Raw genomic sequence first — 24,634 nt, 5'->3', positions numbered from 1 at the left:
CAGTGAACTTTTTTCAGCTTGACAGATGAAAAATGTTGCATTACAGAAAATCAATATATCACATGAATACATGGAAATAGGAGCAGGAATAGGCTAGACAGCCCCTCAGGCCAGTTCTGCCAATCAGCTACCTTAACACAATTTTCCTGTCCTACCTCCATATCCTTTGATTCCTCTAATTTTCAAAAATATATTACTCAGTTTTTAATTAAATCAATCTGAGTCTCTACAGCAGAGAGAATTCCAAAGATTCACCACCTTTTGAGTGGGGGGGAGAAAAATGAAGGCATACCTTAATGATGTATTTATCAGATGTGTGCCAAATTTCCTATAATTGTTATTTGTGTCAAAATAGTAAAGCATTCTTCAAACAATGATCAGAAAAACTATCTTCTGCCTCTGGTCCGGAACTTTTTTTTGTACCAAGTCACCTAACTTGTTTAATATGTAAGTATGTAATATGCAAGATACTAATTTTCTTCAAAATGAACACTTTGTCATAAGTAACTCCACCATAAAATAATGGATGATTTCAGGAATTAAGTTTTTGAAGAGTTAGATTTAGGCATATTTTCTCTGGAATAGGAGATAAATTTTCAATTTATAAAGAATTTCATCCCAGCACATTAGAATACAAGGAATATATTTAGAAATTTAGAAGGACACCCACATAAAACAACTTAATTCAAAGGGTAATAGATCTGTGGCATAGCTGCAGTTCAGAGAGAGCAAGTTCAGTTTCCACAGAGAAGGCATTGAGAATATTTAGAAGTCGTCCATATAACTGATTAGTGACTATAGGAGGTATTCATGAAACCCACAGAAAATTTCTTCTGGTTGATATAGTGATCAGATGATTTTGCTTCACATGGAATAAATGACATGCACTTTGATATCGTATAATCTCAAACTTAATGCAAATATTGAGGAATTAGCTTTCTTTTCAGGTTAAGATCTACTCTTAATGTGAATATGCAAAAAAAACTCAATGCCTTGTTTCCTTGTTATTTCTTTCCAGACGAGATTATCCTTCAAACACAAAATTTTCATTGACTTTCACTTGCCTTTTTCCAAGTTTGAATATAACCATTTTTTGATCTGTCATGCTTAAAAATTCAAAGTGAAGTCAATTATTTTAAATATCACAAAGTTACTTTGTACTGAATGGTAACCATAACCATCAATAACATGGAAAATACATTGTTTGTGCTCGCATCCTGACTTTTACTGGAACTTGGATGCTTCCTAGGTTGTTTTTGCAAAGCTACTAAACTTTGCTGCAAAATTTATGGTTGAGCTGAGTTGGAAGCAAATATTAAAAGGTTTTAATTTTGTATCATATTTTAACAAGTTCTTCATCTCATTGTTTAATTATCAGCTGTGGTCAACTGTTACAAAGAGACATCTATAAACCAGGATTCAAACCAAGATGTTCCACAAGAGCATACAGCTGCAGCATTTAGTCCAGAAAGACGGTATGTTTGAAAGTGAGCAGTAGGATATTCTTCTAATTATTGGGAAAACTCTTTCGATCTTTACCGAGAATTATTTTCTGTATATTTAAAATACTTGTATCCCATTCCACCATATTCATGTTATACATGTTATTTCACACTTCACAGCCATACTTTTTGCCTAATTTGGAACTGGTTTATTATTTTCACTTGTACTGAGGTAGAGTGAAAAACTTGTCTTGCATACCGTTCATATAGATCAATTCATTAGACAGTGCATTGGGGTAGTACAAGGTAAAACAATACAGAATGCAGAATAAAGTGTTACAGTTACAGAGAAAGTGCAGGTAGACAATAAGGTGCAAGATCATAATGAGGTAGATTGTGAGGTCAAGAGTCCATCTTATCGTACTAGGGAACCATTCAAAAGTCTAATAACAGCAGGATAGAAGCTGTCCTTGAGCCTGGTAGTATGTGCTTTCAAGCTTTTGTATTTTCTGCCCGATGGGAGAGGGGGAGAAGAGAGAATGTCCGGGATGGGTGGGGTCTTTTATAATGCTGGTTGCTTTACCGAGGCAGTGAGAAGTGTAGACAGTCCATAGAGAGGAGGCTGGTTTCCATGATGTGCTGAGCTGTGTCCACAACTTTCTGCAGTTTCTTGCGGTCACAGGCAGAACAGTTGCCATACCAAGCCGTGATGAATCCAGATGGGATACTTTCTATAGTGCATCAATAAAAATTGGTGAGTGTCAAAGGGGACATGCCAAATTTCTTTAGCCCCCTGAGGATGTAGAGGTGCTCAGGAGACTAATTTTGATAAAATAGTGAAGCAATACAGCATGGATACAGGCCCTTTGGCCCACTTGCTATTTGTTCCTTTCCCTTCAAACAGGCTCACCCAATCAACCTCTGCTAGATCCTGTCTAATTTCCCCAAAATTAGCTCTGCTCCAGTTTAGGATCCTGACCTATGGACCTGTACTATCCTTTTCTGTCACTTCTTAAAACTAATAGAATTATGGTCACTAGAGCCAAATTGCTCCCTGACTGCCACTTCTGTTCCTTGCCCTACCTCGTTCCCCAAGAGGAGGTAAATATTTTGATCTTGAAAGGAGCTGCACGGAGAAACATGTATAATGTATGTATACCTGTCATGTTTTTGGTTCTCTTTGCCCTTTTTACTTTGGATGTTTGTGGCTCCTGCCCTATGACTACTTTGTAGGTAAGCTTTTGCTCCCTACAGACTCGTTGTTAGACTTACCCTGGTAACCAGGTAAGTTTAATTGTGTATGGAAGATAATAAATTGAAAGCCATTCTATAATTTTTATCCACTGTTAAAACTTTTTTGTCTCATGTCTGGAAGAGTGTCATTGCTGGAATTGGCAGATACACATCGCTCATTCCATTTCAGCTTGATAAGAACACAGAGCCTTCTGTTCCAAATTTCTTGCCCTCAAACAGGTTTGGATATTTTCTAAACAAAAAGAACCTACGAATTTGGTACTAAATTTAAAAGTTCCCCAATACAGAAATCATTTAAAAATTAATGAATAAGTATAAAATACAATTACAAAAAACATAAAATGTTGGCCTTTATCTCAAGAGCTGGAGTACAAAAGGAAGTTATTATCAGAGTCCAGGTTATATTCTGTTTAGTGTACCTGTTCAGTTCTGGGAATTGAACCTCAAAGTATATATTCTCCTTTGACGGAGACTCAGTGTACTCATGTATATTATATTTCCTGAAATTTCTTGAGCAGCAAGCTCCCCACATTTCCTTTATCCCCCTCTGGTAGGTCCACACTTGTGCAGATCTTAAAACAGCAACTTCTTCCAACAGCTCTGTCTAATTGATTAGACCACACCCATAGAAATGCTTTGATGGCTGGCTAAGGCAAGCTCCCAGCCTGCCAAAGCTGTCAGTTTGAATGTCTTTGACGTCAAACTATGAAACTCACTATTGAAAATGTTATTAAAATACTAAGTAAAACAGTGAACTTGCACGTATTCCATTGTTTTTAAATCAATCAATAAAATAATACTACCCAAAAGGTCGTTCATTCATTGAGCTACTGAAATCACAGTCTACACTTCAGCAGACAGATTTCCCAACATGACTGCTGGGAAACTGCAGGAAGTTGGCACTGCACTGCTGGGCTCCTCAATGCATCTAATGCAAGAATGCATTTGGAGGACAGCCGAAAAGCACCTCTGAAGAAGTTTAGTATTTCCACACCCTTGTTTGGCAGTCTGAAGTTTCCTGTCTTTTATGGAGAGAAATGATAACAGTTCAACACCAAATTGTTGACATTTCTTGGGGGAAGTCCAGACCATTATTTTCTAAAAGAATTTTATTTACTTTGAATCAAGACTCGTGGGGGTGCCCCCCACCCACCATTTCACTTGATGTCTTTTCCAAATAGCCCAATCATCAAATTAATATCTCTTCTGATATTCTCCATTTTAAACAAATGCTGTTTCTGTTCTGCAACAAGAAATAGTTGGTTGTGATCAAGGTAGTCTTTTAAGAATCTTAAAATCAACAGTTGTATCAATTCAGATTATTCTTAATAATCCAATCCATCCATCCATCCTGTCCACTATAGGACGGGAGTGATTAAGGTAGAGAGGGTACAGGAAAGATTCAGATGTTGACTGGTTTGGAGGGCTTGAGTTACAAGGAGAGATTGAATAAGTTGGGTCTGTTTTCCCAGGAGTGAAGGAGGCTGAAGGGTGACATGATAGAGGTATATAAAATTATTAGAGCCATGGTAGATGGTCAGTGTCTGTTTCCCATGATAGAGATGTCTAAAACTGGAAGGCATGGGTGAGTGAGAGGAGGTTTAAAGGGATGAGGGGTTATTTTTTTCCCTACAGAGTAATTGGTATCTGGAATGAGCTGATAGGTAGTGGGAGCAGGAACAGTAACAACATTTAAGAAGCATCTGCTCTCAGTTGAACCACCTCGTTTTATTTTTAAACCTTTGCTCATTTTCAAAATTTCAGTTATTATCAACCTGGAATTCGATTTCCCTTTTAATAACCATATGTAATAGACCTTTCCTGATTCCTTTTCCCCATTGTCTGAAGCACTTCGTATTTCTATACTTTAAATTTCATCTTTCACCTCTCTGCATACTTCCCAAATAGATTACAAAGCTGAACAAAGTAATCTACAGCAAGAACTGAATTTGTCATTTTCATTAGATTTGTATCATCCGAAAATTTTGCCAACAGCCTTGACTCCTTGTACCAAATACTTTACGAAAACGCACACAAGATACTGGTATTGGTTTATTATTGTCACTTGTACCAAGGTACAGTGGAAAAACTTGTCTTGCATACCGATCATACAGGTCAATTCATTACACAGTGCAGAGTGCATTGAGTTAGTACAGAGTCCATTGATGTAGTACAGGTAAAAACAATAACAGTACAGAGTAAAGTGTCACAGCTACAGAGAAAGTGCAGTGCAATAAGATGCAAGGTCACAACAAGGTAGATCGTGAGGTGTCACAAACCAGCAACAAAAGAAACACACTGAGCATGATTCAGTGTTAAAAACTATTTTATTAATCACTACTTATGATAATACGTAAAATAAAAGTGAAAATGTTAGTATGTTAGAAATTCAAACATGTTAAACCTTGAACGTTAACCCCTAAAACTAAACTCTTCGTGTGTGTGTGACAAAGTCCAAAACTCCAAGTTCCGGAATGGTTCTTAAAGTTCAGTTCCGCAAGCCATAAGGTGAAACGTGAGCAAGGGCTTCAACAACCACCGTTGTCTGAAGATAAGACGTAGACATAGAGAAACAGAGAGAGAGTACATACGAAATCCAAATGTTCCACGATGGAACCCAAACGACACTTCAGTGTTTACTCGGTAGTGACTTCCTCACCCCGAAAAGCATCCGAATCATGGTCGTCCACACACAAATACCTGTTTCCTTCTACAGGTCAGCAACAAAGTGAACTCCACCGGATTACTTCCAACTTCCATACATGGATTTCAGTGGCAGACACAGTTATTGTTTCTCATCCATCGATAGAGAAAACTAGCAGGCTGGTGTGTCTCTCCCTTCTCTCTCTCTTCTTCTTCTTCTTCTTCTTCTTCTTCTTCTACAACGTCATTACGTCCTTTATCTTCTATTGACGTAAGCACGCCACACACACACACATACACACCCACTCTCTATCTTAAAGGGACTTTCACTGAGTCCGTAACAGAGGTCATAATCCATCTCATTGTATAGTCTTATCACAGTGGGGTAGAAGCTGTCCTTGAGTCTGGTGGTACGTGCCCTCAGGCACCTGTATCTTCTACCCAATGGAAGAGGAGAGAAGAGAGAATGTCCCGGGTGGGTGGGGTCTTTGATTATGCTGGCTGCTTCACCAAGCCAATGAGAGGTAAAGACAGAGTCCAAGGAGGGGAGGCTAGTGTCCGTGACGCGCTGGGCTGTGTCCACAACTCTGCAGTTTCTTGCGGTCCTGGGCCGAACAGTTGCCATACCAAGCCATGATGCATCCAGATAGGATGCTTTCTATGGTGCATCGGTAAAAATTGGTGAGAGTCAGAGGACAAACCAAATTTCTTTAGCCTCCTGACAAAGTAGAGGCGCTGGTGAGCCGCCTTGGCCATGGCATCTACGTGATTTGATCAGGACAGGTTGTTGGTGATGTTCACACCCAGGAACTTGAAGCTCTCAACCCTCTCGACCTCAGCATCATTGATGTAGACAGGTGCATGTACACTGCCCCCTTTCCTGAAGTCAATGACCAGCTCTTTTGTTTTGTTGATATTGAGGGCAAGGTTGTTGTCATGACACCATTCCACTAAGCTCTCTCTCCTTCCTGTACTCTGACTCATCACTGTTTGAGATACGGCCTACAACGGTGGTATCATCTGCAAGCTTGTAGATGGAGTTAGAGCAGAATCTGGCCACACAGTCGTGAGTGTATAGGGAGTGGAGTAGAAGACTGAGGACGCAGCCTTCTGGGGCACCAGTGTTGAGAATAATCGTGCCGGAGATATTGCTGCCTATCCTCACTGTGGTCTGTTTGTTAGGAAGTCAAGAATCCAGTTACAAGGAGGTGTTGAGTCCTAGGTCTTGGAGTTTGGTGACAAGCTTGCTTGGGATTATAGTATTGAAGGCAGAGCTGTAGTCAATAAACAATAGTCTAACGTATGTGTCTTTACTGTCCAGAGCTGAGTGTAGGGCCAGGGAGATGGCATCTGCTGTAGACCTGTTTCGGTGATAGGCGAATTGCAGTGGGTCAAGGTTGTCTGGGAGGCTAGAGTTGATGCATGCCATGACCAGCCTCTTAAAGCACTTCATGATGGTAGATGTCAGAGCCACTGGTCGGTAGTCACTGAGGCATGTTACCTTGCTTTTCTTTGGCACTGGGATGATAGTGGTCTTCTGAAAACAGGAGGGCACCTGAGATTGAAGCAGGGAGAGGTTAACTATGTCCACAAATACTTCTGCCAGCTGATTAGCACAAGATCTCAGCACAAGATCTGAGCACACGGCCAGGGACACCATCTGGGCCAGATGCTTTCCTTGTGTTCACTCTCTGGAAGACTGATCTTACGTCCTCAACGGTGACCACAGGTTCAGCTGCATTGGAGGCTGTCAGGGTGGGTGGTGACAATCCACTTCCCTTCTGTTCAAAACGCGCATAGAATGTGTTAAGTTCATCAGGAAGGGATGCACTGTTGTTAACTATGCAGCCCGTCTTCATCATGTAAGCCCTGCCATAACTGATGGCTGGTCTGGGACTCTATTTTGAGTCGGTATTGCCTCTTGGCATCCCTGATAGCTTTCTGAAAGTCGTATCTTGATTTCTTGTACAGATCAGGATCACCAGATTTGTGTGCAGCAGTCCTTGACTTCAGTAAGGAGTGGATCTCCCGATTCATCCATGGTTTCCGGTTTGGGAACACTTGTATTGTACTCTTTGATATGCAGTCCTCAACACACTTGCTGATAAAGTCTGTAGTGGTGGTGGCATACTCATTGAGGCTGGCAGTTGAGTCTTTGAACATGGACCAGTCCACTGTCTCAAAGCAGTCACGTGGAAGCTCATCTGCTTCCTCAGACCAGCACTGCACAACTCTTTGTACCATATCCTCCCGTTTCAGTTTCTATTTGTATGCAGGGAGAAGGAGCATAGCCTGGTGGTCTGATTTCCCAAAGTGAGGACAAGGGGTGGCTCAGAAGGCATCTTTGGGTTGTATAGCAGTGGTCAAGGGTGTTGGTGCCCCTGGTGGAGCAGGAGATGTGCTAGTAGTATTTTGGTAACACACTCTTGAGGTTGGCCTGATTGAAGTCACCTGAGGTAATGAAGAGGGCCTCAGGGTATCCTGTCTCAAGGTGTTGACCACAGAGTACAGCTCATTGAGTGCAGGCTTCATGTTTGTCTGTGGTGGGATGTAGACTGCCATCAGGATAGCTGAAGTGAACTCCCTTGGCAGATTGAATGGTCGACACTTCACCGTTAGATATTCCAGGCTGGGTGAGCAGGAGCTCGTCAGGACCATCACGTCCGGACTCCTAATTGAGTGTTTGTATATTGCTGCATGTTCATAAATGGTTATTATTCAAGGTCAGTCATAAACCAACTCTCACCTGGGTAGGTCCAAGAGCTCCTAAACAGTTAAGTGAACAACACTGTATATTAATAAAATATCCAGTAGGTGATGTATTTTTATTTACACCATTTTGTGCTGTTTTTTTTAGTGGATCAGATTTTTCCACATTACAATGAAAGAATTTGTTAAATGTTGGAACTTGCAGGACTCGTTCATTGGATATGGAGTTACATCAGGGTAATGGTGAAAGCAGCCAAAAGAAGAAAGGAGGCAAGATGTTTGGAAGCTTAGAGCGGGGGTTGGACAAGATGATCACAATGCTAACTCCTAGCAAACGGAAAAGGCCCTTTAAAGATGGACCAAGGAGGATCAAGGTTAGTATTTCAGGTTAAATATGGCAATTAATCCATCATTAAAATTCAAATGAAGTGTTTAAACTGTGGAATTGGCTATATTGAACATATATGGGGATGTTTATTAATTTGCTTTGTCTCTGCTAACTTATGTATAACAAATATTGATAATCTATAATTTTGTAAATCTTTAGTCCTGGACGTTTTCCTACACCATATGTCCTTTATTGCCAAGCTTCATGATATACATTTTGCTTTGCCCCAAATCTGTCATAGACAGAAATGGTTTCCACCCGTAGGCCATCAAATGCAACCACTGAAGGATCCCTCTTTGGCTGTTTTTTCTTCCTTAAGTAGCCTTTATTTTTGTTGTTGTCACCATTCACAGATGCTAGCCTTCTGTGTGCATACTTGAGATATCCATCTCAACTCAGCTTTTTCACTGCCTCTATAAATGAGCAATAACTTCTCCAGCCAAATGTTTAAAAGATTAAAAATTCAGTCTTCTGTCTCTACTGCTGCTGCAAATTTTGTACTGCTAACTCTTTAGCCCCTGTCTCTGGCTTAACTATTGGCATATTGCTTTTGCATAGGTTTGTGTTGCAACCTTGTGCTTCTGATTCATATCCCCTTCATTTAATCCTAATCTCTTCTTTGCCTTGGCATTAATTTTTCCCATTGGGTATTTTTTTTCTGCACTAAAGACACCTTTGGACTATTGTTGATCATGGCTGTTTGGAAAATAAAATGCCAAAGTGGCAGCTAAATGTGTCACACTGAAGGGCAAGTAGATGAATGAACTTCTTTTTGCTTTGAAGGGTGTGATTCTTGTTGATTAAAAACTCAGCTTTGCAAAGTTTTTTATTTTGATATGGTGTTGAATCAAATGCTTGAACTGGGTTCTTGATTGAATTATGATACCAATACATCTTGAGGTAAGAAGCTTTCATTATGAAATTTTGAGAAGCTGTGGAACTTTTGGTGCAGGAGCAAGGTATGGGCCATACCTACATAATGTACATCGAAGCTGAGAGACCTCACACCTGATGACCAGGTTCTTGCTTGCCATTGAGAGGGTGCCTCACTCCTACTAACTTCCGTTTCACTTTGGCTTCAAAACCCCTGACTGCTACCATTCACAGAACAGCTGTATCAGTGAGGCCTCAATCTCAATTAGATGCAAGGAACTACCATCAAAGTAATTAATAATAAATGTGATGAACAGTTGTCTATGGAAATGATAAAACAGTACTTTCTAAACACTTAGAAGTTAGTAACAGTGGAGATCCAAAGAGGTAAAGAACAAATTTGTGCATAGGTCATGAAACCTTGTGGGACATGACTAATCATAACCTGCCAATTTGGGTATCAGACCATCATTACCATCTGTCCCTTTGTGCCCACCTCATCCATTGCTGACCATGATGTGTAATCTGTGCTGATTCCCATTAACCTGCATTAGGCCCATATCCTTCTACTCCTTTCCTAAGTATATGCCCAAAACATTTTTAAACATTATAATTATACCTGCCTCTACCATGTCCTCTGGCAGCTTGTTCCAGATAACCACCATCGTCTGTCTGGAAAAACCTCAGATCTCCTTTAAATTTCTCCACCTCGCCTTAAACCTCTGCCCTCCTGGTTCTAGACACCCCTGCGCTGGAAAAAAGACTGACTGTCTATCCTATCTATTCCCCTCATAATTGTATAAATTTTATAAGATCACCTCTCAGCCTCCTACATTCCAGTGAGAATAAACCCAGCCTATCCACATGTCCTTATAACTACAGTTCTCCATTCCAGGCAACATTCTGGTGAATCTCTTCTGCGTTCTCTTTTATTACCATGTCCTTCCTAAAGTGTAGAAACCAGAGCGCTACACAATACTCCAAATGCAGCATAACCAACATTTTGTACAGCTGCAACATGATGTCCCAACTCTTATACTCAATGCCTCAGTCTAATCGGGCAGGCATACCAAATGCCGCCTTTGCTACCTATCCACCCGTTTGTGGATGGACATGCACCGCAAGATCCCTGTGTACATCAAAGCTCTTAAGGTCCCTGTCATTCACTCTACATGTGCCATGACAATTTGGCTTAAAGTGCAATACCTTGCACTTTCCTGAATTAACTTGCATCTGCCACTGCTCTGCCCAACTTTCCAGCTGACCTGTGTCCTGCTGTATTCTCAGACAGTGTTCTTTGCTATCTACGACTCCATTAGTTTTTGTCTCATCTGCATACTCGTCAGATCACCTACATCCTCATCCAAGTCATTTACAAACAACAAAGATCCCAGCACTAATCCCTGCAGTACACCATTCTTACAGCCTTCCAGTCAAAAAATATCCCTCCACCACTACCTTTTGCCTCCTATCAATAAGCCATTTTAGGATCCAGTTTGCCAACACACCTCGGTTCCCTTGTGCCTTAATCTGCTGGACCAGCCTACTGTGTGCAACCTTTACTGAAGTCCATGTAAACTGTCTACTGCTCTGCCTTCAATTTTTTTTTAAATTTTGAGACATGATCTCCCCTGTACAAAACCATGCTGACTCCGAGTCAGTTCCTGCCATTTCAAGTGAACATTAATCCTGTTCCTTAGATTTTTCTCCAACAGCTTCTTTACCATTGATGTAAGGTTCACTGTCCTGTTGTTTCAGGCTTGTCCCTATCACCCTTCTTGAATAAGAGGACTGTGTTAGCCATCCTCCAGTCTTGTATATCGCCCATGGCTAATGAAGATGAAAATAATCTCTATTAGAGCTCCAGCAATCTCGTCCCTTGCTTCTTGTGGCATCCTGGGATAGAGCCTGTCAGGAACTGGGGATTTATCTGCCCCAATATTTTTAACAGCTCCCCCTTCCTGATGTGCTCCAAAATATCGGCGTACCCCTTCCTTAACTCTCCACTGTCTACATCCTTCTCCCTTGTGAATACCAATGAAAAGTATTTATTTAGGACCTTGCTCATGTCCCCTGGCTCCACACACAGATTAATGCTTTAGACCCTGAGGGGACCTACTCCTTCCTAGGCTACCTCTTTGCTTCTAATAGGCTTGAAAAGGTTTTTAGGATTTCCTTAATCCTACTTACCATGGTCATTTTATAGCCCCTTTTTGCCCTCCTAATTTCTTTCTCTCCTATATCCCCTATAAACCTCAAAGGACTTGTTCAATGTCAATTTCCTATACTTGTGCTTCCTTCTTTTCCCTAATCAAACCTTCAATATCCTTTTTTAACCAAGATTCCCTAAATTTACCATCTTTACTTCATATCCCTACAGTGACATGCTAACTATGAACATATAGTATCTTGCTTTTAAATGCCTCCCACTTATCAGATGCTGTTTTCCCCTCTAGCAGTTGCTCTCAATCGACTTCCACCAGTTCCTATCTTGCACTATTGAAATTCACCCACCCCCCCATGCACACACCCATTTAGGGGCCTTGTCATAAGGACGAATCTTGTCTTTTTCCATGGCTACCTTGAAGCTTGCCGAGCTGTATTTTCTGTTCCCAAAGAGTTCCTTCACGGACAATTCTATCACTTGCCCATCCTCATTCCCTAAGAAGAGATCAAGTACAGTCTCCTGCCTAGTGGAACACTGCTCCAAAAAACTGCTCAGATGCATTTACAAATTCCACCCCATCTAAGCCCCTTGCACTGAGGCATTCCCAGTCAATATGTCAGTATTAAAAAAGTTAAAATCCTCCACTACCACTGCCCTATTGCTTATACACCCTTCTGTGATCTTCCTACATGCCTGTTCTTCTAATTCCCCCTGATTGTTTGGAGGCCTTTATTAGAACTCTATTGCCCCTTTCTTATCCCATATAGCTTCATTGACCAATCTCTCCAGGATATCCTCCCTGTTGTAATATTCTCCCTAATTAGCAGTGCAGCACCCCCTCCCTTTATGCAGCCCCTCTGTCATGCCTGAAACATCTGTACCCTGGAATGTCAAGCTGCCAGTACTGCCCTTCCCTCAATCATGCTTTGGTGACTGCAACAATGTGATTCCATGTGCTGATCCACACTCAGCTCATCCATTTTGCTTATGAAACTCCTTGCATTAAACTAAATCTAGTTAAGCCTACCAGCCCCCTCATGCTATCCCTTGTCTCTGTCTGCTCTTCCCATTGGTCCTGCCTGTTCTATTTTCTTTATACGAGTCAGCTTCCCCAGCTGCTGTACTGTCATTCTTGGACTCAACCCACTACCCCCGTCTCACTAGTTTAAACACTCCTGAGTATCACTAGAAAACTTCCCTGCAAGGATATTAGCCTGTCTCCCCCTCTGCCCCCCTTCTTTACCACCCCACCCCAACCAACCAACATTTCTATACACAATAGCATATGTGGCACAGGGAGTAATCCTGAGATTACAACCCTAGAGATCCTGCTTTTCAAGTTTCTACCAAACTCCCTAAATTTCTCTTGCAGGGCCACATCTCCCTCCCTTCTTGTCTATGTCATAGTACCAATGCAGACTATGACCTCTGACTGCTCACCCTCCTCTTTCAGAATGTTCTATATCTGTTCTGAGACATCCTCAACTGAGTCACTGCTGAGGACATAATTTCTGATGGGTATGTCCTGAGTGGCAGAGCAAAGTCAGATGGGATAGGAGTAAACGAAAAGTTGGTGGTGTCAGTTCAGAAGCCGTTGACAAGACTGTGGGAGAACTCTCCCATTTTTGGAATCTGTTCTTGTACGTTAGCAAGAAGAGCATTTTAGGATGTGTGCACCCTGTCTGTTGCATTCGGTGTCCACTATGCACAGAGAAATGCTGCACAAAGTCTACACTGTTTTGGCTCCCATCTCCTATAACCACCTCAAATTCTTGGTTTGTCCATACATTTCTTCCTGAACTGGGAAAAAAATTTGTAAACCTTTTTAGCCACCTGTTTTCAGTTGTGTGACATAACATTTCTAGAATTGGCAAATAGTTATAATTTTATGAAGAAACTGTGCATTTTACTTTGAAGCATTTAATTTAGACAAACTTTCTTGTATGTGACTTGTACTGAAAGATCTCAGCATGACTTTCTGGAGTAAAAACAAAATATTGAAAACACTGAGCAGGCCAGGCAGCCTTCTGTGGATAAAAATAGTTAATGTTTTGAGTCAATAATCCTTCATCAGATTAAACTCGCTGCAGAGTTCTGCCTGACCCATCTTAGATTGCCCAGCATCTACAATTTTGTTTGTTTTTTTTACCTACTTTCTGGACTCTTTCCTCTTGTACAGTTGTTCAATTGTACCACGCTTAATAGCCACCCTCCACTATCCTCCTTTTTGCTGAACTGTCTTTGGTGCCCCTTAAATATTTACATTATTTGAACATCAGCATCAAACTACACATTCTTGATCACCTCTGCCATTCATGCCAAAATTCCATTACTTCTGTTGTCATTGCTATTCTTCTTGATCCACTGGCACAACCGTTCAAGGAAGATCTGCAGCTGTCTTCTGCCATACCTATGTTTTTCTGTTGTCCATCATAGCATTAACCTCCAGAGCAGCAACTACTTGAATGCTATATTCTCTACTCCCAGCACTTCACCTGCCCACAATGTGAATTCATATCGCATACAACCATGGGAAAAACTATTTTCTTCAAGATAGAAAGAAATTCACTTTAAAACAATTGGCATATCATAATCACTGCTGTTTGTTGGGAAAACATCTGAATTGGACACTGCTGAGAGATTCCCAGATCATCTCAAATTGTAAACTGACCTGGCTAACTATTTGCAAATACTGTATTTAACTGATTCACCTTTGGCATTGAAATATGGTTAATAATATGCATTTCAAATGTCTAATATTGACAATGTTACTGAAGAGTCCTTAACCCAAAATGTCAACTGTTTCTCTTCCCACTGATGCTGGCTGACCTACTAAGTACTTGCAGCATCTTCTGTTTTGTTTCTAGTATCTGTACATTCAGTCAAGATATTAATTCTGGTAAATCTATGCTACATTCCCTCCAAGGTTAATATTTTAAGGTGAAATGCCCTGAACTGTCCACAGTACTCCTCCTTCTATTCAGCAATCAGTGAAGTTTCTGATCAGATGTATTCCCATCATGTGCAAAATACAAGAGGTGATTAGTGTTGATAGCCAGCCATGCTTCAGTAGAGAAGTGCCAACTAGCTTCACAGCCACGTCACTGTACTCTGGATTTGTGTACCAGTGTACTGGAACGTGCTAGAGGTCAGGTGGTGTCATATCTGCCACTAGACTCTGTATTCTTGTTTATAACAAAATTCCAAAAAACCTATGGTTTGCAAAATATTTTTTATTTCCCAAAGGTTAATCTTCAAAGTAACATTGTACAGTCTTTAAAATGGGACGTGGAAGAAAGTAATAAATGCAATCATTATCATTTGCAACAGATTAGTATTAAGCATTTAAGTCAGACAAGAGAGAAAACATATTTGTAACACTTTAGTATCAAACAGGAATGTCTAGTTAGTAAAATATTATAACTCGCATCTAGCATTAAATCAGTCCTGTGAGACCGAATACAAGATGATATCTCAAGTGCACCTCCATCTGTAAAATGCTGCTCAATTTTTTTTCCTTTCCCACAGTCTCACAAAATATAGTCATGCTTGCTTGATACTATAATCTGATACGCAGTAATTCACACCACCATCCTGCGAAATCTTTTAAAGTAAATTGTTTTAGAATACTTTAGATGCTCTAATAAACCCAACCTTGCTTACTTTAAATACTGAATCATTAAGGGATCATCATATTTATTTTCTCTGACAATACTGTCTATTATTTGCAAATGGATGTTTGAAGTTAAAATTCAAATTTGTAGCATTTTAAGAAGGAAATTATTACAAAATTGGAATTGCACTTTTGTGTTTAATGCTTGTTGGTTAAAAGAGTGAAAAGTCCTTGAATTTGTAATATCACCACATGTGGAACCTGTAGTAATATTATGTTTATTTTTATAGGCACAATATAATGTGACAACAACCACCATGATGAATGCAGATGAAGTTTTGAATGAGATAATTCAGATTTTACCTATCAAGCATGTAGACTTTGTGCAAAAGGGGTAAGTTTTTAAAACTAGTCCAGAATTTGCAATGAAAATAACATTGGGATATTAATGCTAAAGTACTGCAGATTTGTTGGGAACTTCTGGAGTAGGTACCTGTGCATTTAAAAAAAAATCCTAAATCTCAATAAATAGTTCCTTCTCACAGAATTCATTGTTTCAATGTTTTCCACTGTGATCAGTAAATTAGTGGGAAGTTATCTATTTACAACTTTTTAAGACAAAATTGCCTTGTACAAAATGCAACTTTTTAAACACACACAAGCCATAATTTCTGTACATTTATTATAATTTGGGTATAATTCAAGGTATCATTCTGGTAAATCTATGCTGCACTTCCTCCAAAGTTGATATTTTAAGGTGAAATGCCCAGAACTGTCCACAGTACCCTTTTTATTCAGCAATCAGTGAAGTTTCTGATCAGATATATTCCCATCATATGCAAAATACAAGAGGTGATGAGTATTGATAGCCAGCTATGCTTCAGTAGAGAAGCGCCAACTAGCTTCACAGCCATGTCACCGTGCTCTGGACTTCTGTACCAGTGTACTAAAGCAATGCTGAGGCTTTATAATATTTGGAGTATTGTGTGCAGTTTTGTGCTCCATATCTAAGGAAGGATGTGCTGGCATTGGAGAGGGTCCAGATGAGGTTTATGAGAATGATCCTGGGAATGAAAGCATTAACGTTTGAGGAGTGTTTGATGGCTCTAGGCCTGTACTTGCTGGAGTTTAGAAGGATGAGGGGGATCTCATTAAAACCCACTGAATATTGGAAGGCCTGGATAGAGTGGATGTGGAGAGGATGTTTCCAGTAATGGGAGAGTCTAGGACCAGAGGGCACAGCCTCAGAATAGAAGGATGTCCCTTTAGAACGGAGATGAGGAGGAATTTCTTTAGCCAGAGGGTGCTAAATCTATGGAATTCATTGTAACAGATGGCTGTGGAGGCCAAGTCACTGGGTATGTTTAAAGCAGAGGTTGATAGGTTCTTGATTAGTAAGGGCGTCAAAGGTTACTGGAAGAAGGCAGGTGAATGGGGTCGAGAGGGAAAAATAAATCAGCCATGATCGAATGGTGGTGCAGACTTCATGGGCCAAATGGCCTAATTCTGCTCTTATGGTCTTAGTCATTATTACTATATATTAATAAAAATCTTTTCCCCTAAATATAAATTGAATGCAGATCGTTATTCACTGAAATAATTGTTTAGAACTGTGCTTTACTAAATAATAAATTTTAATGTTGTTGTTTTACTTACTGTAATGTCCCAATTGTAGCTCTATAAACTATTTAGTCAATTTATTTTAATTTGGTAGTTTGCGATTTTTGACTATTCATTTTGTTAGGTTACTTGACCTGCTTGATGACATCATTTACTGGAAAACCAAGATTTCCGAGATTTTCTGCTTATGGACTGAAAATGAGTAACCACCACCACCAATTTTTTTTTCTTCCTTTTTCTTTATACAGTCTGACCTGCTGGGGAAGTCCCAGTAGGCTAGACTATACAACATTATGTAAACCTTACAATATTAGCAACACATTACTCAAACACAGGAGCTTAACTGTTCCTTAATGGCCACATTATTTCATCCTATCAGAGAAAATTGCTTTATTCCACTCCTTGCTCTCCCCCAGCATCAGTGCTACCTACAGTTTCTCCCTTTCTCAATTCTGATGAAAAGTCTCAGACCTGAAACATTAATGTTTTTCTTTCCATAGATGCTGCCTGATCTGCTGAGTTTTTCCAGCATTTTCTGTTTTTCAGATTTTCAGCATCCATAGTTCTTTTGATTTTCACACTAAATGCTTGTTTTTCAGACTGGAAGATGACACAGAGTGGTGTCCATCTAGTGTACAGGGTTGATGCTAGAACAGAGTAAAATTTCAAAAGATGAGATGATGCCAAACTTTAAAGTGTGGCAAATGGGAAGGATTATGCCAACTCTGTACAATAGGACGTGGGCTAACAGAATTGACAGGCAAGTGGCAAACAAAATTTAATACACAAGTGAAGTCTTGCATTTGACAGAAGGGATAGGGAAAGGCAACAGGTATAATGACATAGTTCTGAGGTGTGCAAGAACTGGGGGGGTGGGGGGGGTTAAGGGCAAAGATCTTTGAAGATAATAGGAGTGAAAGGGTAGTAGCTATCCATGAAGCCACTCTGCTGAGTGTGTGTGTGTATATATATTACTTATATGTGTGTGTGTGTATATATCTTGTTTTTTATATGTATATGTGTGTGTGTATATGTGTGTGTGTGTGTATATATATATATATAAAAATAAATAAAAAAGTAAGTTATGGTACCTTTACACAACTCTGATTAGAGCACAAGTAGAGAATTGAATTCAATTTTGGTCATGACACTTGAAGGAGGGTATTGAGGTTCTATGGTGGGATTTTACCGGGATGAGGGATTCTGACGACAATGTTAGGTCAGAGAAGCTTGAGTTGTTCTACTTAAAGCAAAGGAGATTGAAGGGTAGGAGAAAATCAGGTTAGATAAGGTAGACAAGGAAAAGTTGTCCCTGTTAGTTGATGGTACAGTGGCTATGGCGCACACACTTGAGGTTATGGTGAAGAGATACAGGTGGGCAAGGAAGGACTTTTTTAAAAACAGTAATTGACAATGACTTAGAACTTGCTGCCCACAAGGTGGAGACAATCAGTTTTCGAAAGTAAATTGAATTAACACCTGGGGGAAATAAACTTGCAGGATTACTGGGACAGCAGGGGAATGGAATTGAATAAATTGCTCAATGGAAAGCTGACTTGGGTTGCAGGATTGCCTCCTTTGCTGTAGTGACTCTGACTTGGCATGGACAGCAAATAATGGAATTGGGAATTGCATGCTATGGAAACCATGAGATCTTTGCGGACAGTTTTCTTCATTGTTTTCCATACACTTCATAATCTGTTCCCTGCAATATTACAAAGGTGGAGATGAGATAGTGTACAATATTTGAGTCAATTGGGGTTGGATTGTGTGGCAAGGAGAAGAGGATGCAAGAGGAAAAGGAGATGGTGGGAATAAGTAGGAACGAATAAATAGCAAAGTTCAGATGAGCTTTCAAATGATACAACATTAAGAAGTGCAGTGACCACAGTGCTGATTTCTCATCTGATATCCTTCCAGTTGTCTTGGAGCACGTTGTACAATATTGTCATTAGCAATTTCATCAGCTTGTAGATCTGAAACTTAATGTATTGATTTTGTTCCATGAGCTAAGATAATTTTGATGTAAAAACTTCTTTGCATTGCAAGTAATCCCACTGGTTACATTACAGGACACTTTACAGTAATTGCATTAATTACATATTAATGGTCTCTTTGGGTCAGTTTTAGTTACTTGGGGGGGGGGGGAAATTTAATTGGAGATTTCTTTGCATTTTTAAATAAATTTGCATTTATTTAAAATTTAGAGCTTTGATTTCCAAGAAATGCAAGTCTCAGCATATTAGCAATTTGTTGTTACTACTTCTGAATTCTACTTTCTGGATAATTTTGCATTTGTCTAACACAAACTCTTCCTTTTTTTTTGCTGGAAGAGTCTTTGGCACAGCAGTTTGTCAAATATTCTCGCATGTCTCTCATTTTGGTATGATGTAGTGTTTAAATTTAAATAGGTTTGAGTTATACAACTATATTGCCTAGTATAAATATCATGGGAAAGATATGATAAACTACTGAAAACTTGTTGCTTTCCTACTTCCAGAATGGTTGCATTTCTGTAACTTCATTGCAGGTTTGAAATAACTTGTTTTATATTGAGTCTTAAAATGGTACTGTAGGTTACTCTGTCAGCTAGTTATTTTCAACATCTGATCTTAAGGAATTAGTTGACATTTTTTGTAAAGCTATCTGTTCACAAGGGCTGAAACTGAAGGTGTACTTCTACTAGGATTTATGATGTTAAACCACTCAAGCCATCTCCATTTGATTTTATGAACTCAATATTTTGCTTTATCCCTGTGAGACACTCTGACATTGAAGTTCACTCTATCGATACTGACTCTAGTCACACAAAGCACAAGGGAATAATTTTACTTTCAGCAAGAAATGCAAACTTAGAAGCAAAGTAATTGAGCCTTGTATATAGTAAGAGGTTAGATGCATCAATGGCAAATGAATGGATTAAGTAAACACATTGTTAAACCATTAGTGTTTGGAAAACTTTTATTAGTAGATTATCATTGTACCCAGGCCATTGGCTCTGTTCCTCTCTCTGCTGATGCTACCTGTCCTGCTGATTTGTTAACTGCTTAAGTTTTTGTTTCAGATTTGCAACATTTGCAGATTTTTGCTTTTCAATCCCTGGCCAATTTTGATGTGCCTGACCAGCTGGACTATCTCAGTATTCTCCTTTATTTCAGATTTCCAGCATGGGTTTTTACTTTTGCTTCTCCTGCTGTTGTCCTCCCTCTTTACACCTCATCCAGAGAGAATGGTTGTCATTAACAAGCTGCTTACACCACTTCTGTGACACCCATTTGTCATCCTTTTTCTCTTGGCCTCTACCCTGTTCCACCACCCACAAACATCCCCTTTGTTCTTCCCATTCCTTCCCCTTCTGTGCAACTTTTAAAACAATACCTGCCTTCTAAATTTACCCAGTTGGATAAAAATGTCATCAACCTGAAACATAACTCTGCTTCTCACACCATAGATGCTGCCTGACCTGCTTCGTATGTCTTGCATTTTCTGCTTTTATAGCAAACTGACTGTGAGGCATTTCACTTGCAATGTTTCCTTTTAAAAACGCTAAATAGGCCAAACCATTATGATATATTGAAAACATGATTACCTACATTTACTTGTATGTAAATATTTTGCATGCAAGCAGAAGAATAATTTGTATTCTCTTTATTGGAAGATGGTAAAACATGAAGCATCCATCTTCTCAATCTGTATCTAAGTTACAGCCTACTATGGGCTGAAATATGGGCTTAGCCCGTGTCTCTCCTCTTAGACTCTTGACCAATTTATTGCTGAGAGATATCAGTATTGTAATCAGGAGTTGACATCAGAGAACCAGAAAAAGCTGGAAAATTCAGATAAGTAAATTCTAGAAAGTAATCCATAAGATTGCAAGTCTGACCATTTTATGTTGAGCCTGCTCTCGTTTGGGAAACCATTTTTTGGTAGATCAGCACATGATTAATGTTTTTGTTGGCCCATCTTATATTTTAAATGTTTCCCTTCCATGCTCAGCTTTCAAGAATCAGATTATTTTGCTTCCTCCAGATGGTGCTATTGTATTAATTACTCCATGTACCAACATTTAGACATGATTGAGACACCAAGAATATTTTTGCAAAATAAACCTTTGCTTGTGAGTTGCATTAACTTTTATCTGTGAACATGTGGCGAGCTTTTCAATTTCCCAAATATTATATAGGATGTGCTAAGTCCTGTAGATCATTTGATATTCCTATCTGGATGAATGGATTCCCAAACAAAACAATTGTCTTTCTTCCTTCACAGTGCTTTTAGGAGCACCGATTGAGAATTGTATATGAACAAATTTCTCCTGTGCTGTTTTACCTTCATCTTAAATGCATCTATGATATTTACCTCAACTATATGTGGCAATGTAATCCATATTTATAGGAGACTGTATTTGGTAGTTGGCAAATATGTTTGAGTGGAAACTCTGGAGGGAAGCAGGTGAAGAAAATATTTTTCAAAATAGAAGCAACATTGGGTGTAATTTGCAGCAGAATAAGTAATTCTATTCAAAGTAGAAATACCATTCTACTTCCAGTTTTGAGAATGTGTTGTTACTTTATTGTAAAATATTATTTTTAATCGATTACTGGGTTGATAATTCTTAGCATACCAGACGGGGAGAATTCCCTCATTTTGTTTTTAAAAAAGCTGGTAATTGGGTCTGATACAATAGTATCACCAGTTAAAGTCTTCTGAATCATGCCACCATGCCAATTAAAGTACAATATAAACTTTGATGAGATTGAGCTTTTAAATAGCTCACTTCTATATGTTTTGACTAAACTTTGTGGTCATAGCATAAAAATCTTCTATGTGTCTATGCATTCAAGGAATGATAGTCACTCAATGGGTGACTTATAAAGTGCATACTTCAGTCTGTTTCTTTCATACTTTTCTCATTAGGTGCTTTAAGCCCGTTAGCTCAAGCTGAATTAATTTTGCAATAACAGATTTTTAGAATCTCTATTTTATGATTCCATATTTGTACTATGTAATCATTACTTTGTTCTCAATCAGCTATACTTTAAAATGCCGGACTAGGTCAGACTTTGGAAAGGTCACCATGCAGTTCGAACTGGAGATATGTCAGCTCAGCAAGCCTGAAGTGATTGGTATCAGAAGACAGCGACTAAAGGGTGATGCCTGGGTTTACAAACGCTTAGTTGAAGATATTTTATCCAGTTCCAACATCTAATTAGTGTTTACATGAGAAATTTAAATTGATTTAAATCTTTTTTTTAAATCTTCAATAGTTATTAAAGGAGTACTGTTATTATGGAATTCTTCTGTAGCATTTACTATTTTACCTGTGCCTTCACTGATTTTTTTTTTTCTCAGTTTAATTTAACCTAGCTGAATCAGTATACACTGACCACAACAAAACAAAATGATGTTTTGGAAATGTGTGCAGGTAGATGACATCTTCTTTTAGTGATTCCCTTTTTTTAAATAATACTAATTATATCTTTACATCAATGTTGGGTCACTATCAGCTGAGAGGGTCCCTAAAATACAAAATTATGGAGGTTGAGGAAGGATGTACTGGGCATTAGCCTAAGTACTGGGATGTTTGTGTTCCTAGCTATGTAAACCTAAGAAATTGTACTAAAATGTGATCTTCCTAACTTGAATTAGCCATGAGTGAGTGAATTTTAAAAAATCATTTGTATGCCAAAATAGGAATATTTATATATGGAACTGTCAAACATCATCATAGAAGTTTGAAATGGAATGGTCCATTCAATTTTAAATTGCTATTGCTAATATTAAGTTAAACCTCATGACCTAAAAATTGAGGTATAATTAATACACACAAAGAAACTCATGAATAAATTGTACAACATAGCTCTGTAATAGTTGTTTATATTAACTTCTACACTTTATTTTCTGTATATTTTTATAATCATGTAATTTGTAAATAGTGCATCTTTTTCTCTGTGTGAGTGAGCTATGCTGTCATTCCTTAATAAACTTGTAAATTTTCTTCTTAGTTTTGGTCTTAATATACCATTTGAGTCTGGAATCTTAATTGTTAATTTTCTAATTTTCAGACGTGACTATTCTAATTTTTTTGAAAATCCAGCATTCACAGAACACTGCATTCAGTCAAAGATTGCTTAATATATCATTTGCATAATTCTCTTCCTGTCTGTGATTTAAAGAGGATTTATTGGGATCGTTAAAAGAGTCACAGCTGCGGTTACCACAGTTGAACTATACACTCAGTATGTTGCATAAAATTAAGTTGATTTAAATAACTTGCCTGTCTTTCTGAATGTTAAATGAAATTTTGTATTTACAAACTAATGATCTAAAATGGACTGACATGACACAAGGAAATTGCCTTGAAGCTGTTTCCAGCTTATCAGTGACTTGTGACAGTACTAATAAAGAGTACAGTGACTATGTTGAAAACACATTTTACCTTTAGACTATTTCCTATGATCTCTTTCTACCTGCTTAAATATTTCCTGTTGCTGGTTTACATTATTCAGTTTGTTTTGATTAAACAGCACACAATAAATTGACTGACTTACCAGCCGAAAAATGGTACCATTCTTGAATAGTTAAAGGTCTCGGAGCAATTGCAGGAGATATCAAAGTGTCTGATTAAATTTACGGTATTGAGATCTGTTTACAGTGCTCAAGCACACTTCAGCTAATCGAAGAACTATAAAGTTAAGATAAATTTGATTTTTATGACAATCAACGAAGTGATGAATGAGTATACCAATTTACATATTTAAGATGTAGTGCAAGGCCATTTAGTGTGTGACGGTTCTCAGCAGTGGTATGAATATCCAATACTGCTGAATATTTAGTTTATAGAGGTTATACTATGTTACCTAATCTTGCATTCATTCCCCAAGGATAAAATTGCACATTTTGCCTGTGCAGATTCAATCCAAATTTAGTCTGTTGCTTTATCTCTTGAAACCGCCTTGGTCAAGAAATTAGCAACCATTGTTTATGAAATTCATTGTTCACAGAAACTCCTTTTCCCTCTACTTTTTCTGTGCCTATTGGTATCAATGTGAGGGCATCCAAGTTGGAGGAAAGCAACAGTTTTAAAATAAAAATGCAAAAAAATATGCTGGGAGTTAAAATGACATTTTATGTTAACATACCTCATTAATGTGCCAATTAGAGGTATCCACTTAGTTAATTTCTTTGTGCCATTTTTCTTACATTAACTTCCCTTTTTAATAATCCCAGCTTTTGTAAGGGCATTGTACCAACTCTCTGAACTTCTCACCCTCCTTATCCCTCTCTCCCTCAGCCAAGTGTGTTCCTCTTATTCTAGCTTCTAGGTGATTCTCAAATTTAGACCCTAAAACACAATGCAACATAAATAATGGCTATGCCTTTTTTAAAAAAAAAAAATCCCTTTTATTTCTGAGCATAAATTTTTGCCTTCTGCTATCACAGATTGCTATTTTGTTTTCCTCACACTAAAAGAGTAGAAAGAAAATCCTATGGAAGCTGGAAATTTGAAATAAGAGCAAAATACTCTGCAGTTCTGGCAGCATCTGTGGATAGAGAAACAGTTAACGTTTCAGGTCAACTCACCTGAAACGATAACTCGTGTTACCTGACCTGCTTGACCACAAGTGCTACTGCATCTGTCACTGCACTCTGTTGCTGGATTCCATGTGGAGTGGGGTCAAACCTGGTGTATGATCAGTTATCCTATTGATTTTGATGGGGATTCCAAGCAGGGTTAGGAAGCAAAAGGGGAAGATTAATTCCATTTCAATAGTTTTTTTAATGTCTTAATGTTAGGACATTGTAAAACTCCTAAATTTGCTCACAGCTATAACACAATGCAGAACTACATCTTCTGTCCCAGAACAGTTGTGTACCAATTGAGGCCTAGTCACTGAAGCCTTCCCTCCTGATTCCAGGGTGCA

At 38.7% G+C, this 24,634-nt stretch overlaps 1 protein-coding gene across 4 annotated transcripts in view; it reads left to right on the top strand.

The window, feature by feature from the left end:
- The window catches only part of melk (maternal embryonic leucine zipper kinase), an 80,079-nt gene extending 57,367 nt beyond the window's left edge, over positions 1–22,712 (top strand). For 3 of the 4 annotated variants that reach the window (XM_052019107.1, XM_052019104.1, XM_052019106.1), the window contains 4 exons: positions 1,379–1,475; positions 8,254–8,422; positions 15,380–15,483; positions 21,741–22,661. In XM_052019107.1, coding sequence (XP_051875067.1) covers positions 1,379–1,475; positions 8,254–8,422; positions 15,380–15,483; positions 21,741–21,918 — 548 coding nt within the window. In that variant the 3' untranslated portion in view covers positions 21,919–22,661. Of the gene's footprint in view, positions 1–1,378; positions 1,476–8,253; positions 8,423–15,379; positions 15,484–21,740 lie in introns of all 4 variants that reach the window. The other variant, XM_052019105.1, reaches the window with a different exon arrangement.
- The last annotated feature ends 1,922 nt before the right edge of the window (positions 22,713–24,634 follow it).

The sequence above is a fragment of the Pristis pectinata genome, chromosome 7 (genome assembly GCF_009764475.1).
Source record: "Pristis pectinata isolate sPriPec2 chromosome 7, sPriPec2.1.pri, whole genome shotgun sequence".
In the NCBI taxonomy this organism is placed as follows: Eukaryota; Metazoa; Chordata; class Chondrichthyes; order Rhinopristiformes; family Pristidae; genus Pristis; species Pristis pectinata.
Note: the sequence above shows the minus strand (reverse complement) of the source record. Positions and strands in the feature narration are given on the sequence as shown.